Raw genomic sequence first — 16,736 nt, 5'->3', positions numbered from 1 at the left:
TTTGTTTGCAAGATGTCAGAATAGCCTCCCAGAGCTGCTGTTTGGATGTAAACTGCCTCCCACCCTCATAGATCTTTTGCTTGAGGATGCTTCAAGGACTGAAGTCAGGGGAGGATGGAGGCCACACCATGACTTTCTCTCCTTTTATCTCCATAGCAGCCATTGATGCAGAGGTATTCTTTGCAGCATGAGATGGTGCATTGTCATGCATGAAGATGATTTTATTACAGAAAGCATAGTTCTTCCTTCTGTACCAGGAAGGAAGTGGTCAGTCAGGAACTCCTCATATTTTGCAGAGGTCATCTTTACACTTTTGGGGACCCTAAAGGAGCCGACCAACTCTTTTCCCATGATTCCGGCCCAAAACATTACTCCACCACCGAATTGCTGACGTTGCAGCCTTGTGGGAAGAGGGTGGTCATCCACTACTCCCTCCCTCTGGATCATCCAGGGTTGCATGGCACTCATCAGTGAGCAGGACTGTTTGAAAATTAGTCTTCATGTATATTTCTGCCCAATGCAGCCATTTCTGCTTGTGAGCATTGGTTAGTGGTGGCTGAATGGAAGGTTTATGCACAGTTGCAAGACTCTGGAAGACTCTACACCTTGATGTCCGTGGGACTCCAGAGGCACCAGCAGCTTCAAATATCTGTTTGCTGCAAGGCAATGGTGTTTTAGCAGCTGCTCTCTTGATTCGATGCATGGATCTGGCAGAAATCTTCCTCGATGTGCCTTTATCTGCACGAAACCCGTCTAAGCTCTGAATCGGCCATAAATCTCTTAATAATGCGATGATCACGCTTACGTTTTCGTTAAATATCTAATGTTTGCATACATTGTCCAAGGCATTGAACTATTTCACTCTTTTCGGCAGCAGAGAGATCCTTTTTCTTCCCCATATTGCTTGAAAATTGTGCTCTGCTTAATAATGTGGAACACCCTCCTTTAGTAGTTTTTTCCTTTAATTGGGCTCACCTGGCAATCTAATTATCACAAGTGGCCGAGATTGTTTTCAGTGATCAAAAATGCCCTGAGACACAATGCCATCCATGAGTTAAACTGAAAAACAAAATATTTAATCTTTGTGACACTGAAATAGAATTTACATAATAATTTGGAACAGGGTGTTGATAAGGGTCTACAACCACTTTAAGGGTACATTTCTAAGGGGAATTTCCAGATGCATTGAGAAGGTGCCAGCCTTATCTCGTGAAACATCTGATGGGCATGTACAATTATGTAACCAAGGGAATATTATTTTTAATTAGTTAACTATGATTATAAAACCATCTGCAATGGCCAGTGATGTGTAGAGTGTTTGTTATCTTAAATGCAGAGTACTAAATACTATGTGAAAATAAACCTTAACTGGTGGTCTTCTATAGCACTGGACAACCCAAGTATTTGATCTAATAAACGCTTATCTAATTTGGACCTACTCACAGACTTGTTGCTGTCTCTTTTGAGACAAACTTCTATTCACTGTGCACGGTACACTATATTTGTCACAACTGTGAGAGATATAGCCAATCAGCTCATCCATTCGCTTGCACTAAGGCTTGATTGGGGTGGACCTCAGTATTTAATGTCTTTCAAAAAGATGATTAGCAAATTTGACTAAAAGTCAGTTTACTCTTTGAGTAAAAGCATTACAAATGCACATATCAGATGATATGTTTCAATGTTTACTAGGCCTTATTCAAATACATTTGAATTGACAACCTAGGGAAGATTAAATGTATTATTCATTTGCAGGGCTATATTACTACAGCTTCTATTCGAAAAAAATATGTTTGTGGTGGGACTGATTATCTTTCAGAATGATATTGTAAAAGAGAGATACAAAATTAATTTGATAATTGGATACACATAATTGAGCATCACATTTTGTATGCCATATAAATTACATTTTATGATGCTATATAAATATATAACCCCGAGCACATTATAGACAGTTGTCTTTTCTATTTGTCATCTAGTCTCCTGTCTGCTTATGAAAATTGTTCTTCTGCTGAAGAGAAGGAAAAACTACTTTCAAGCGTGAAATGTGGGAAGCTTCAGAGGTACGTCCTACAAAATGCTATACTTTTTGCTACTATTGTCTTTGTTTTAAAACTATACTGTATACTTCAGACAAAACCACACTGCTGAGTATTTGCTAGCTATGCACGCATTCTTAACAAACTTCAGTCTTCTGAAACTCGGGTCATTGTTCAGAAACTTGCTGCCACTTGCAGCATGCAGGATTTCTACCTGTGCACAGATATACAGTGGGGAAAAGAATTTGATTCCCTGAAGATTTTGTAAGTTTGCCAACTTACAAAACAAATGAAGGGTCTATAATTATAGGTGTATTTTAAATGATAGAGACAGAGTATCAACCAAAAATCCAGAAAAAACACGTGATACAAATGTTATAAATTGAGTTGCAGTTCAGTGAATCAAATTAGTATGTGAGCCTCCACTGAGCACCGAGCAGAGAGCTGCTGACTGACCGATTCTTCATTAACTTAGGCTAATATGTATTCTGCTGCATGTTTTTGGTAAAAAATAATAATCCCAATAAGCGTATATTGAATGGTTTGCACAAAAGTTTTACCATCTACAAACTATGGGATAGGTTTATAGAATTCTTTTTTTTTACTAGTAATGGTTATGATCAGCGACTTCTAGCAGGACTGCAATATCGCAGTGGACAAATCGGACACCTAACTGACACTTTTGGGAATGAGTGACACTAATAAAGTGATCATTGCTAAAAATATGTACTGTCACTGCACTAATGGTACTGGCTGGGAAGGGGTTAACATCAGGGGCAATCAAGGGGTTAACTGTGTTCCTAAAATGTGTTTTCCAACTGTAGGGGAAGTGCTTTTACTAGTGGAAGGCATGGATTGGTGTTCCTACTTTATAGGAACACATGATCCATGCCTTTTGTACTGACAGAACGGCAGTCTGCCTTATTTACATAGGTAGACTGCAGTTCTGCCTATGTACAGACCAATCAGCAGGTCTGCAGGATCCGCTGATCAGCTTCCGCTGTGTAGAATCACAGCGGGAGAAAGCTGCTGGCGCCACACACTCACATCTGATAACTGAAAGTGCAGAATCACATACCGTATATACTCGAGTATAAGCCGAGATTTTCAGCCCCTTTTTTTAGGCTGAAAGTGCCCCCCTCGGCTTATACTCGAGTCACCGCCGTCTGCCTACCCGATCAGCGTGTCGTGCAGACAGACGGCGGCCATTCCACCATTCAAAAGCCGCGCCTCCCTGTCTGTGATAGGCGGAACACTCAATTTCCCAGCAGTCAGTGGTCCGCCTATCACGGACATCCGCTCATCCTCATACTATGGACGAGGATGAGAGGATGTCCGTGATAGGCGGAACACTGACTGCTGGGAAATTGAGTGTTCCGCCTATCACAGACGGAGGCGCGGCTTTTGAACAGTGGAATGGCCGCCGTCTGTCACAGACGAGGAGAAGAGGTGCGGCGATTCTGGCATGGCCGCCGTATGTTTTTACATGCAGATCGCTGCAGAAGGACACAGGCTGCAGAAGGACAAAGAGGCACAGGTCACAGGGATGGACACAGGTAGGCTGGACACAGAGATGGACACAGGTAGGCTGGACACAGGGATGGACACAGGGATGGACACAGGTAGGCTGGACACAGGTAGGCTGGACACAGGGATGGACACAGGTAGGCTGGACACAGGGATGGACACAGGTAGGCTGGACACAGGGATGGACACAGGTAGGCTTGACACAGGGATGGACACAGGTAGGCTGGACACAGGGATGGACACAGGTAGGCTGGACACAGGGATGGACACAAGTAGGCTGGACACAGGGATGGACACAAGTAGGCTGGACACAGGGATGGACACAGGGATGGACAGGCATGTCTCACCCTCGGCTTATACACGAGTCAATAAGTTTTCCCATTTTTTTTGTGGTAAATTAGGGGCCTCGGCTTATATTCGGATCGACCTATACTCGAGTATATACGGTATATATTAGGGTTGTCCTGATACCAAGCATTTGCTCGATGCTTCACCTGATACCTGGACACTCAGGGATGACCGGTGTGGTGGGGGAGTTACAAGCATTGATCACCCTGTATAGAAGCCTGACCGACGCTTCTCCTCCCACTGACTCTGTTCATTGACATAACCAAAAACATTGTAACCTGTGTTTTATGATGCTTCCGTTTATAAATGGCGAGGAGCCACTGTCTTATCTCCATTCATTTTCAGTGCAGCTGAGGCTGCAGAGAAAGGGACTGGGGAACCTGTTGTGTCCTCCATCCCTTTCCCTGTCTCAAAGGGGAGATGTCAGGGGTCCCCTTAAAATTAAAAAACACACTGACACCGAAGAAAGCATTGTAAAAAAAAACAATGAACATAACAAAATAAATAGTAAAAAATAATAAAAAAATAAATAGTAAAAAAAATACTGACACATGTGCCACTGTTACATGACATGTAAAAAAAAGTATCGGTAATCAGTATCAGCGAGTACTTGAAAAAAAGTATCGGTACTTGTACTCGGTCTTAAAAAAGTGGTATCGGGACAACCCTAGCATATCTACATGGCTGTCCCTGTAGAAGTAAATGCGCTATGGGGCAGTCGGCAAGTTCTAGCTTTATGCGTTAGAGACAACATTAAGGATTTTAAAAAAACAGGTAAACACGGTTCAAACTAAATATTTACAGAAAAGTGGTATTAAAAAAGATGATAATGAAACAGAAAAACAAACAGACTTTAACAGTGAATATACTTAACAAAGTCCTTGTATTGTGATTTAATTTCAGTGAGTTCAAAGTCCAATCAATGAGCAAGAGCGTAAGTTCAAAGTTCAGTTGATGAACAGGATAGATCAGTGGCTCTCATAAATCTTGCCTGATATTTCTTGTTTAATGGTAAAGGAGAGCTCTAGACTGCTGATGCAACTCCTCTTTTTTGGTCCCTGAAAAGGTTGATGACAGAAATTATCTGACCACTCAGAAGAACACTGGCTAACCCTTTATTGTGAAAGTTTTTCACTTTATTTTGTCCCTAAAGTTTCACTGCACAAGCAATTTAAATTTGGTGTTTTTTCTCTTATCTTGGCAGTTTCTCTCCTGTCTTGCCGTTTTTCTTTGCTATCTAGATGTAATCTCAGGTAGCTGCATAATGCCTCCTGGACGATGCATTCCCACCCACCCACATTTTTCGGTGAGAATGCACACAGCATGTTGCTGCATTTCTACTGCCATATTTTACAGAGATGCAGCCACAGGAACCCGGTCTGCACCTGGGGTTCTAGCAACTCTTGTATCCAAACACACAAATCCCCATCCTTTCCACACTTCATTATTGTGAGTACCCCACCGGGGATTCCCTCGCTAGCACTGACAGATCATAGAAGCAAGGGAGCTAGGACAACAGGCAGAAGAACATGCATTCTGCAGATGGCCTACAGGAGTCCCAAAACAATGCTCAGGGTGATACCCGTTGCCTTGTCCCTGGAGCAATGTCCTATTATGACACCGCAGCCCCTCCTCTGATTCTAGTTCCCTCTCAGACACCATGTGGCCTGTCAGCAGATTTCCCTGCCACAATGTTAGAAATCTTTGGAACTATGGTGCTTCTAGAACCTTCTATTCCCCATGACCCTGTTCAGGACTCTGCAGCAGAACCACCTTTATATGCAGGCATTATGGAGGAAAGAATTGAGCACCCTGATTCTGTAGCGGAGACTGCAGAGGATTTTCCTTCCCCTGCATTTTATGAGATATAAACCTGAGCTGCAGGCCAAATTCTCTCTATGGTGGACACATTCATTGGCCCAGTGCACATTAGTCTCCCCAGCCTAAACAAGCCCCTGTGTACTAAGGTGGGGGTTCCCAATCACTGGGCCATGGTACCGAACCATGGCCTCTCTGCAGCCAGGCTGCGAGTGTGGCGGGTGGGCTGCGTGAGAGAGCAGAGATGACATCATCTCTCACTGCCCGCCCTCACTCTGGGACCCAACCAATGCACATGTGCTGAAAAGGTGGGAAGAGAAGCCTCTTTCTCTGTTATCACTGTTGCCTGCCACCAAATTGCCTTTACATTTAAAAAGTGGCAAGCTGCATCTGTATTTTTTGGTGGCAGACAACAATGGGAAGCTTTAGCTGGTGGCGGGATAGTGTCAATCTGCATCTGGTGGCAGGCCATGTGACAAGTGACAATCCACATCTGGTGGCAGGCGACGTGGCAAGTGACAATCCACATCTGGTAACAGGCGACATGGCAAGTGGCAATCCACATCTGGTGGCAGGCGACATGGCAAGTGACAATCCGCATCTGGTAGGAAGGCAATGTGGCAAGTGACAAATCGCATTTAGTGGCAGGCGACATGACAAGTGACAGGCTGCATCTGGTGGCAGGTGACATGGCAAGTGATGAGCGGCATCTGAAGGCAGGTGACGTGACAAGTGACAGGCTGCATCTGGTGGCAGATGGCCTGGCAAGTGACAAGCTGCATCTGAAGGTAGGTGACATGACAAGTGACAAGCTGCATCTGGTGGCATAGGATGTGGCAAGTGACAAGCTACATCTGAAGGCAGGTGACGTGACAAGCTGCATCTGGTGGCAGGTGACAATGGAAAGTGACATACTCAGGGCTCCCACTGATTCTGCATTATGGTGAGTTGAACTATTTCATTTTATATTACAATTTAATAAAATAAATAGTGCACTTTAATTATCCTGACACCACATCAACCATGGTGTTCTGATGAGTGAAGCGCCAACACCAACCATTGCCCCAACAAATCGCGCACAAAAAACAGCATCGCTGTTGTGTGTTTAACAGGGACTGGCTCAACCATAGGAGTTTTCACTCCTAAGATTTTTGCTGATATTTAAACCATGGGAAAGGATTTAAGGTGAAATGGGCTATTCTGATAGTGGATCCTGCCATTTCAGTTCTCAATAAAAACCTTACAGTTCCCATTGTGAATGTTCCCTCTTTAAATGTTTCTGTTGATAGGCATTTTGAAGCCTCTTAAAGGTTTTATTTTCTCTTGGAGGTCCAGCCCTCCGGCCAACAATTGCTACCATGTCTATTCGCCAGATACTAACTGGACAAGACAAATGAAAAAAAAAAAAACTGGTCTGTGGGTGGAGCCTTAGTGCCATCATGTATCGTAAAGGGAAATTAACCCTGTATGTTACGCTGAGGAGGCTGGAGTGTGTCCATAGCTTAGAGAGCAGATGTGGGGATGGGGACGTCAAAGCTCTGGTGGAAGCCTTCTGGAGTGAGGAATAAGGTTAGTATTTATATCCTTTATCCTCTGCAACAAAACTAAATGAGTAATTAACCATTGAAGGGTCAGGTGCCCACTGTAAGTTTGGATTTTTTTATTTTCCTGCAGTTGGGTTTTAAGATCGTGATACAAATTTCTTTGTGTACCAAAATTCCACATGGAATCAAAGAGATCTGTCATTGCGTCTCTCAAACTATAGGAATTCCTGGCATCAGTAGACACACAAGATCTTCCTCTCGCATACTTTTTTCATTTTGCTGTGGAAGACCTACACTTCCAATTTGTACCATTACCATTCAGGTTCTCTTCTGCACCCCGAATGTTCACAAAAGTACGACCTCCTAATGGAGGACTCCTCAGCCATCACCTTGTATGCCAACGTCCAAGGGACAATTTATTTATTTGAAACCTTTGGCTGGATAATCCGCTTTCTAAAGTCTGCTTGCTAGCTGTCAAAGCATCTGGAGTACCTGGGTCTAATCCTGAACCAACTAGAATCTTACCTCCTCAGTAGAAAGTTGCTTCCCTAAGGTCCCACATTCAGACTCTCATATCACAACAGCCTCCTTCTGTTCATTTTGGCATGAGAGTTTCAGGCTTAATGGTAGCCTGCATCAAGGCAGTTCTTATGGCACACTTATTTCATTCCAGACATCCTTAATCCAACATACTCACAACATTGAACCAGAAAATCCATCCTCCTATTGCCAGACAAAGCTCTCCTTGACATTTTAAATCCTGCTCTGAAATTGGGAAAGTTGTTCCTTCAGATGCCTTGGAGGGTGGTAACCACAGATTCCAGTCTTACAGGCTGAGACAGATCTTACAACTCCTTGACTGTCAAAAGGGAGTCAAAATACCTCATCAACTTTCTGGAACTGAGATCCAGGAATTTATGCATACAATATGAGACCTCACTTCTACAAGGTCCTCCAGTCAAGATTCAGACAGCACCGTAGCAGGGGCCTGCTGTAACTATCTGAGGGGAGGGGGGGCACCTAAGAGAAACAAAACTCATTCTCTTCTGGGTGAAAACTTGCATTCCCTCTCTTGGCAGTCCCCATGCCTTGATTGGACAAAAGGCAGGTGTACTTCCTAAGCCAACAACGCCTAGACCCAGGGGAATGATCTTTGCACCCCAAGATCTTTAAAAATCCCTGTCAAAGATAGGAAAACCAGACGTGGATGTCCTGGCCCCCAAGTTCAACAACAAGCTGATTAAGCTGATTCATAGACAAGATCAGGGATTCGCTAGCCTTTGCAGTAGGTGCTGTGGTGGTTTCTTGGACTCCACTCGTATTGGTTTATGCCCTCCCTTCAATGAAGATCCTCAATGAAGAATGACAATTGCTGTGCAAGATTGAGGAGGAAAAGGTTTCCGCTAAAATAATTCTTATTTTGGTCTTTCTTTTTTTTCTGGGACTTGGTCTAGTAAACTTTTCTTTCCTTCTTTTCTGCTCACATTATTTGATTTGTTGGTGTGTTTTTTCTCCCCTGGTGTTTTGTTGCACCTTTTTTTTGGATGATTGGTTGGTTCTTTACTTCACTGATTGGGGCCCATCTCCCCATCAAAAACTGTTTCCCCCTAGTGTGGATTATATGACCTGATCTGGAGCACCAGGTGCTCATGGCAATTTCCATACTGATTCGGCCTTTTATTCATCTAGTTTTGATTCAGGTGTTGATCCTTTTTGTAGCACTTATAAAATGATCTCAAGATCTGTTGGATCTGTCAATGGCTGTTACATAGTTATAGTAGGTGAGATTGAAAAAAGACACAAGTCTATCATGTCCAACCTATGTGTGTGATTATATATCAGTATTACATTGTATATCCCTGTATGTTGTGGTCATTCAGGTACTTTTCTTTTTAAACTATAGATGTTCCCCGCTAAAACCACCGCCTGTGGAAGGGAATTCCACATCCTTGCCTTTAAGGTTAAATCTCTTTTCTTCTAATTTTAATGAGTGGCCACGTGTCTTTTTAAACTCCCTTCCACGGAAAAGTTTTATGCCTATTGTGGAGTCACCAGTATGGTATTTGTAAATTGAAATCATATCCCCTCTCAAGTGTCTCTTCTCCAGAGAGAATAAGTTCAAAGTTTGCAACCTTTCTTTATAACTAATATCCTCCAGTCCCTTTATTAGCTTTGTTGCCCTTCTCTGTACCCACTCCATTTCCAGTACATCTCTCCTGAGGACTGGTGCCCAGAACTAGACAGCATACTCCAGGTGAGGCCAGACTAGAGTCTTGTAGAGTGGGAGAATTAGCGCTTTATCTCTTGAGTTAATCCCCTTTTTACTACTAGGACCCTCCCAGGTGCTTTTCCATCCTTGATTCCCCCAGAGGTTCTCCCCCAGTGAGTAGATTGCATTCATATTTTTGCCACCCAAATGCATTATTTTACATTTTTCCACATTTAAACTTCATTTGCCATGTAGTTGCCCACTCCATTAATTTGTTCAAATCTTCTTGCAAGGTTTCCACATCCTGTGGAGAAGTTATTGCCCTGCTTAGCTTAGTATCGTCCACAAATACAGAGATTGAACTGTTTACCCCATTCTACAGGTAGTTTATGAACAAATTAAATAGGATTGGTCTCAGCACAGAACCCTGGGGAACCCCACTTTCCACCCCTGACCATTCTGAGTACTCCCCATTTATCACCACCCTCTGAACTTGCCCTTCTATCCAGTTTTCAATCCATGTACTCACCCTATGGTCCATGCCAACAAACCTTACTTTGTACAGTAAAAGTTTATGGGGAACTGTGTCAAATGCTTTTGCAAAAACCAGATACACCACATTTACGGGCCTTCCTTTATATCCACTTTCAGACCGGACCATTTTGCTGGTAAATGACCAGAGGTCTTTTTACACTTTGGCACTGCGCTGCTTTAACTAGTAATTGCGCGGTCATGCAATGTTGTACCCAAACAAAATTTGCGTCCTTTTCTTCCCACAAATAGAGCTTTCTTTTGATGGTATTTGATTGCCTCTGCGATTTTTATTTTTTGCGATATAAACGTAAAAAGACCGCAAATTTTGAAAAAAAATGATATTTTCTACTTTTTGTTATTAGAAAAATCCAATAAACTCAATTTTAGTCATACATTTAGGCCAAAATGTATTCAGCCACATGTCTTTGGTAAAAAAAAAGTCAATAATTGTATATTTATTGGTTTGCGCAAAAGTTGTCACATCTACAAACTAAGGTACGTTTTCTGGAATTTACGCAGCTTTTAGTTTACGACTGCCTATCTCATTTCTTGAGGTGCTAAAATGGCAGGGCAGTACAAAACCCCCCCAAATGACCCCATTTTGGAAAGTAGACCCCCTAAGGAAATTGATAAGAGGCATGTTGAGCCCATTGAATATTTTATTTTTTTGCCTCAAGCGATTGAATAATGACAAAAAAAAAAATTTTTTTTTTTTTTTACACAAAGTTGTCACTAAATGATATATTGCTCACACATGCTATGGGCGTATGTGAAATGACACCCCAAAATAAATTCTGCTGCTTCTCCTGAGTATGGGGATACCACATATGTGGGACTTTTTGGGAGCCTAGCCGCGTACGGGGCCCCGAAAACCAAGCACCGCCTTCAGGCTTTCTAAGGGCGTAAATTTTTGAGTTCACTTCTCACTACCTATTACAGTTTTGAAGGCCATAAAATGCCAAGATGGCACAAAACCCCCACAAATGACCCCATTTTAGAAAGTAGACACCCCAAGCTATTTGCTGAGAGGCATGTTGAGTTCATGGAATATTTTATATTTTGCCACAAGTTGCGGGAAAATTACAAACTTTTTTTTTTTTTTTTTTTTTTTAACAAAGTTGTCACTAAATGATATATTGCTCATGCATGCCATGGGCATATGTGAAATGACACCCCAAAATAAATTCTGCTGCTTCTCCTGAGTACGGGGATACCACATATGTGGGACTTTTTGGGAGCCTAGCCGCGTACGGGGCCCCGAAAACCAAGCACCGCCTTCAGGCTTTCTAAGGGCGTAATTTTTTGATTTCACTCCTCACTACCTATTACAGTTTTGAAGGCCATAAAATGCCAAGATGGCACAAAACCCCCACAAATGACCCCATTTTAGAAAGTAGACACCCCAAGCTATTTGCTGAGAGGCATGTTGAGTCCATGGAATATTTTATATTTTGCCACAAGTTGCGGGAAAATTACAAACTTTTTTTTTTTTTTTTTTTTTTTCACAAAGTTGTCACTAAATGATATATTGCTCACGCATGCCATGGGCATATGTGAAATGACACCCCAAAATAAATTCTGCTGCTTCTCCTGAGTATGGGGATACCACATATGTGGGACTTTTTGGGAGCCTAGCCGCGTACGGGGCCCCGAAAACCAAGCACCGCCTTCAGGCTTTCTAAGGGCGTTACAGTTTTGAAGGCCATAAAATGCCAAGATGGCACAAACCCCCCCCCAAATGACCCCATTTTGGAAAGTAGACACCCCTAAATTTAGGGGTACACTAGTGAGACTAGGTAATAAATGGCGGGTGCCCTGAAACTATAAAAAAATAACTAACCAACCAGCGTCACCTGTAACAGTTATATGGTGATCACTGGTGAAAGGGTTAACTAGGGGGCAATTAGGGGGCTTTATGCGGTAGTATATGGGGGTCCCTGGCGCTATAAAAAGCTGCAGCGAACCTAAATACCTACCTGCCTAACTAGCGTCACCTGTGACACTAATACAGCGATCAGAAAAACGATCGCTTATTAGGCTGGGTTCACACTGGAGCGATGCGGGAACGCCACGAATGCGCGGCGGGTTCCCGCATCGCATGCCTCCCGGCGGCAGTTCACACTGCCCTATGCAAACTGCTGGGAGTGTCAGTGAAATGTTACTGACACCCCCAGATCAGTTCGCATATCGCAGTGCGATCTGCAAACTCGGATCGCATGGTGTGAACACCCATGCGATCCGATTCTGCTGCGGGCCAAAAAAAGGGTCCCGTGCGAATTTGCGGCGGGTGCGGCGAATGGCTGAACTCGAATCGCACAGAGATCGGATGTGATTTGCACTGCAGTGCGGTGCGAATCACATCCGTTCTCATAAACCGCTGCAATGTGAACCCAGCCTTAGTGACACTGGCGACGGGGGGTGATCACGGGGTTAAACCTTTATTGGGGGGGTTAGGGGGGTACCTTAGAACTAAAGGGGGCTAACCCTAACTGCCCTAACAGTTATTAGTCACAAATGACACCCGCCGGGTGATCAGGGGGTTAAACCTTTATTAGGTAATAAATGGCGGGTGCCCTGAAACTATAAAAAAATAACTAACCAACCAGCTTCACCTGTAACAGTTATATGGTGATCACTGGTGAAAGGGTTAACTAGGGGGCAATCAGGGGGCTTTATGCGGTAGTATATGGGGGTCCCTGGCGCTATAAAAAGCTGCGACGAACCTAAATACCTACCTGCCTAACTAGCGTCACCTGTGACACTAATACGGCGATCAGAAAAATGATCGCTTATTAGGCTGGGTTCACACTGGAGCGATGCGGAAACGCCGCGAATCCGCAGCGGGTTCCCGCATCGCATGCCTCCCGGCGGCAGTTCACACTGCCCTATGCGAACTGCTGGGAGTGTCAGTGAAATGTTACTGACACCCCCAGATCAGTTCGCATATCGCAGTGCGATCTGCAAACTCGGATCGCATGGTGTGAACACCCATGCGATCCGATTCTGCTGCGGGCCAAAAAAAGGGTCCCGTGCGAATTTGCGGCGGGTGCGGCGGGTGTGGCGGGTGCGGCGGGTGCGGCGAATGGCTGAACTCGAATCGCACAGAGATCGGATGTGATTTGCACTGCAGTGCGGTGCGAATCACATTCGTTCTCATAAACCGCTGCAATGTGAACCCAGCCTTAGTGACACTGGCGACGGGGGGGTGATCACGGGGTTAAACCTTTATTGGGGGGGTTAGGGGGGTACATTAGAACTAAAGGGGGCTAACTCTAACTGCCCTAACAGTTATTACAGTCACAAATGACACCAATGCAAAAAAAAAAAAAAAAAAAAAAAAAAATGACATTGGTGTCACTGTGACTGGGGGGCAGGGGTAATTGGGGGGGTGATCGGGGGGTAAAGGGGGGGTGTGAGTGTGCCTGGCATGTTCTACTGTGTGTGTGAGTGTTGGTGCAACTTACTGATCCGCTCTCCTCCGTGTCGGAACGAAAAATACCGACACGGAGGAGAGAATACATCACTTCCTCTCCTGTGTTCACATTACAGGAGAGGAAGTGATGTCACCGGGGATTTCTATTCGTCGGGAGCGATCGCGAGGGGGTGGCCATGAATGAATGGCCGTCCCCTCGTCCGGGATCGCTCCCGTACGAATACCGACCGCCGCAGGCACCGGGCGGGGGCCCGATCGGGCCCCCGACCCGCGGGAGGCAAGGGACGTACATGTATGTCCTTATGCCTGCCCGTGCCATTGTACCGACGTACATCGGCGTGCGGCGGTCGGCAACTGGATATAGATGGCAGCATACCTCCTCATAGAAGGTTAATTGGTTGGTTAGGGAAGAACGATTCTTCATAAATCCATGCTGATTACTGCTAATGATATCGTTTTCATTACTAAAATCTTGTATAGAGTCCCTTATCATCCCCTCCAAGAGCTTGCATACTATTGATGTTAGGCTAACTGGTCTGTAATTCCCAGGGATGTATTTTGACCCTTTTTTAAATATTGGTGCTACATTAGCTTTTCTCCAATCAGCTGGTACCATTCCAATCAGTAGACTGTCAGTAAAAAATTAGGAACAATGATCTAGCAATCCCCTAAAGACCCTCGGGTGCAAGCCATCTGGTCCTGGTGACTTATTAATGTTAAGTTTTCCAAGTCTATTTCTAATTCTGTCCTCTGTTAGCCATGAGTATGTTTCCTGTGATGTGTCATGAGGATAAACACTGCAGTTTTGGTACTGAAGCCCCCCCAATTCCCTCGTGAAGACTGAAGAGGAGAAGAATACATTCAATACCTTTGCCATCTCCCTATCCTTTGTAACCAGATTTTCTTCCTCATTCTTTATGGGCCAATATGGTCTGTCCTCCCTTTTTTATTGTTTATATACTTAAAGAATTTCTTGGGATTTTTTTTTGCTCTCCTCTGCTATGTGTTTTTCGTGTTCTATCTTAGCCGCCTTAATTGCACCCTTACATTTCTTGTGGCATTCTTTGTAAAGTCTGAATGCTGCTGATGATCCCCTAGCCTTTTATTTCCCTCAGCCTTGTATTTTATGAAGGCCTTCTCCTTTGCTTTAATATGCATTTTTACATTGAAGTTAAGTCATCCAGGACTTTTGATAGTTCTTTTAAATATATTTTCCAATGGGATGCACTAGCTAATACCCTTATTTAATATGCTCTTAAATTAAATCCATCTCTCCTCTGTTTTCTTTGTTCCTAAGATTTTACCCCAATATATATCTTCTAGCAAGGTTTGTAGTTTAGGAAAGTTGGCTCTTTTGAAATTCAGTGTCTTTGTATTCCCCTTATGTTTAATATTTGTGTGATTTATACTGAAGCTAATTGCTACCTGTGATTGCTGTTTCCTAAATCGCCCCTTATTTCCACATCCGTGATCAGGTCTGTACTGTTGGTAATCAGTAGGTCTAGTTTGTTTCTAGTTGGTGCATCTACAATCTGACCCATGAAATTGTCCTGCAAGACAATTAGGAACTGGAGAGCCTGTGACGAATGCGCGATTGCTTCCGCCCAATCTATGTCTGGATAATTAAAATCCCCCATTATGATGACACTTCCCATCCTTGCTGCTAATCCAAATTGTGATAGGAGATGTGTCTTCCCCTCCTCCCTCAGGTTAGAGGGCCTATAGCATACTCCCAGTATTTTCACCTTGATTGCATCACTTTGGAGCTCTTCCCATAAGGATTCCACATCCTCCCTAGCTCCCTTAGAAATGTCATCTCTCACATTCACTTGTACATCATTCTTGATATACAGGCATAACTCTCCCCCTTTTTTACCCTCTCTATCCCTACGATAAAGAGAATACCCTTGAATGGTTGCCAGCCAATCATGAGAGCTGTTGAACCAAGTCTCTGAAATTCCCACAAAATCAAAATCCTCCTAGTACAACAGTATCGCTAGCTCTCCCATCAGGCTCCTAGCATTGGTGAACATGCCACGTTGTTTAGACTGGTCGCATACTGTCCTCCTTTTGGGTGTTCCAAGATTGCAAATAAGACTTGTTACTTTACTTACCTTAGGTTTATGTGCTTTAGTCAACCAACCACTAATGCTCCCAATACTACCCTCTGGAATATGCTCAGCGCTGACTATCTCAACCGCTGGACCCCCCCCCCCCAACTCGCCTAGTTGAAAAAACCCTCTAACTTCCGGCCATCTTCACTCCCATTTGCACCCTCCTCATTTAGGTGTAGTCTTTCCCTTTTATAGAACTGTCCACTAGTTCTCCGGGAACCCAAACACCTTCTTAATACACCAGCTCCTCAGCCACTTGTTTACTTCCCTAATCTCCCTCTGCCTTTCTGATGTGGCTCAAGGTACCGGTAGTATTTCTGAGAATACTACCTTGGAGGTCCTTTTCCTCAATTTAGCTCCTAAGTTCCTTAAAATCGTTCATTGGTGCCAACATGCACCATGACAGCCGGGTCTTCCCCAGCCCCTCCCAGTAATCTATCCACCAGATCTGTGATTGCCCTCTCTGTCCTTCTAAGAATTGTGTCCCCTACCACCAGAATCTGTCCTTCCTTTCCCTTTGCTTCCCCCCTACTCTCACTGGAGGAGATCTTCCCCTGGCAGCTAGGGGAGTCCCTCAGCACCAGCAGTGCTGGTCCCTGACTGGTTTCACCGATGTCACTCAATGGAGCTTACTTATTTCGATGTTCCAGCCCAGGATTGGCCTCCCTGGCACTTTCCCCTCTACCCTTCCTGACTGTCACCCATCTACTCTTTTCTAGTGCCTGCACCTCTTTGTCTCCACCTTTGTTTCCACCTGACACACTAGCTTCCTAACACTAATACTCCCCATAATATACAGGTACTCAACAATACAATACACAGGTACTCACAGCCCAGCCTATGTGTACTCCCAGTCCATGTGCACTCTCAGCCCAAGTATACTCACAGTCCATATGCACTCGCAGCCCACTTGCACTCGCAGTCCACGTGTACATTCATTATTCCCAAATAAGCTGCGCTATACTGATCCGATAAATGCTATGTGAAGCAAATGAGTGAATAAATAAAGCATGAAATCAAAAAATATTAACAAAGTGCAGACAGGGAAATGCATATACTAATGTTCAAATATTAGTCCATCATCCCATCAACAAAAAACGTTTGCTTGTAATCTCCAACGTGTTTTAAACACACCACACCGATATAGGAAAAGTGTCATCAGAGTTTGCA

The 16,736-nt window shown here is 44.0% G+C and overlaps 1 protein-coding gene across 4 annotated transcripts in view; it reads left to right on the top strand.

The window, feature by feature from the left end:
- MUS81 (MUS81 structure-specific endonuclease subunit) overlaps positions 1-16,736 on the top strand; it is a 326,264-nt gene that overhangs the window by 271,048 nt on the left and 38,480 nt on the right. For all 4 annotated transcript variants that reach the window (XM_077456085.1, XM_077456093.1, XM_077456072.1 and 1 more), the window contains one exon: positions 1,980-2,063. In XM_077456085.1, the coding sequence (XP_077312211.1) occupies positions 1,980-2,063 (84 nt within the window). The remainder of the gene's footprint in view (positions 1-1,979; positions 2,064-16,736) is intronic.

This window comes from Lithobates pipiens, unplaced genomic scaffold, assembly GCF_037356315.1.
Source record: "Lithobates pipiens isolate NorthernLeopardFrog02 unplaced genomic scaffold, aLitPip1_a1.2 Scaffold_10, whole genome shotgun sequence".
Taxonomy (NCBI): Eukaryota; Metazoa; Chordata; class Amphibia; order Anura; family Ranidae; genus Lithobates; species Lithobates pipiens.
Note: the sequence above shows the minus strand (reverse complement) of the source record. Positions and strands in the feature narration are given on the sequence as shown.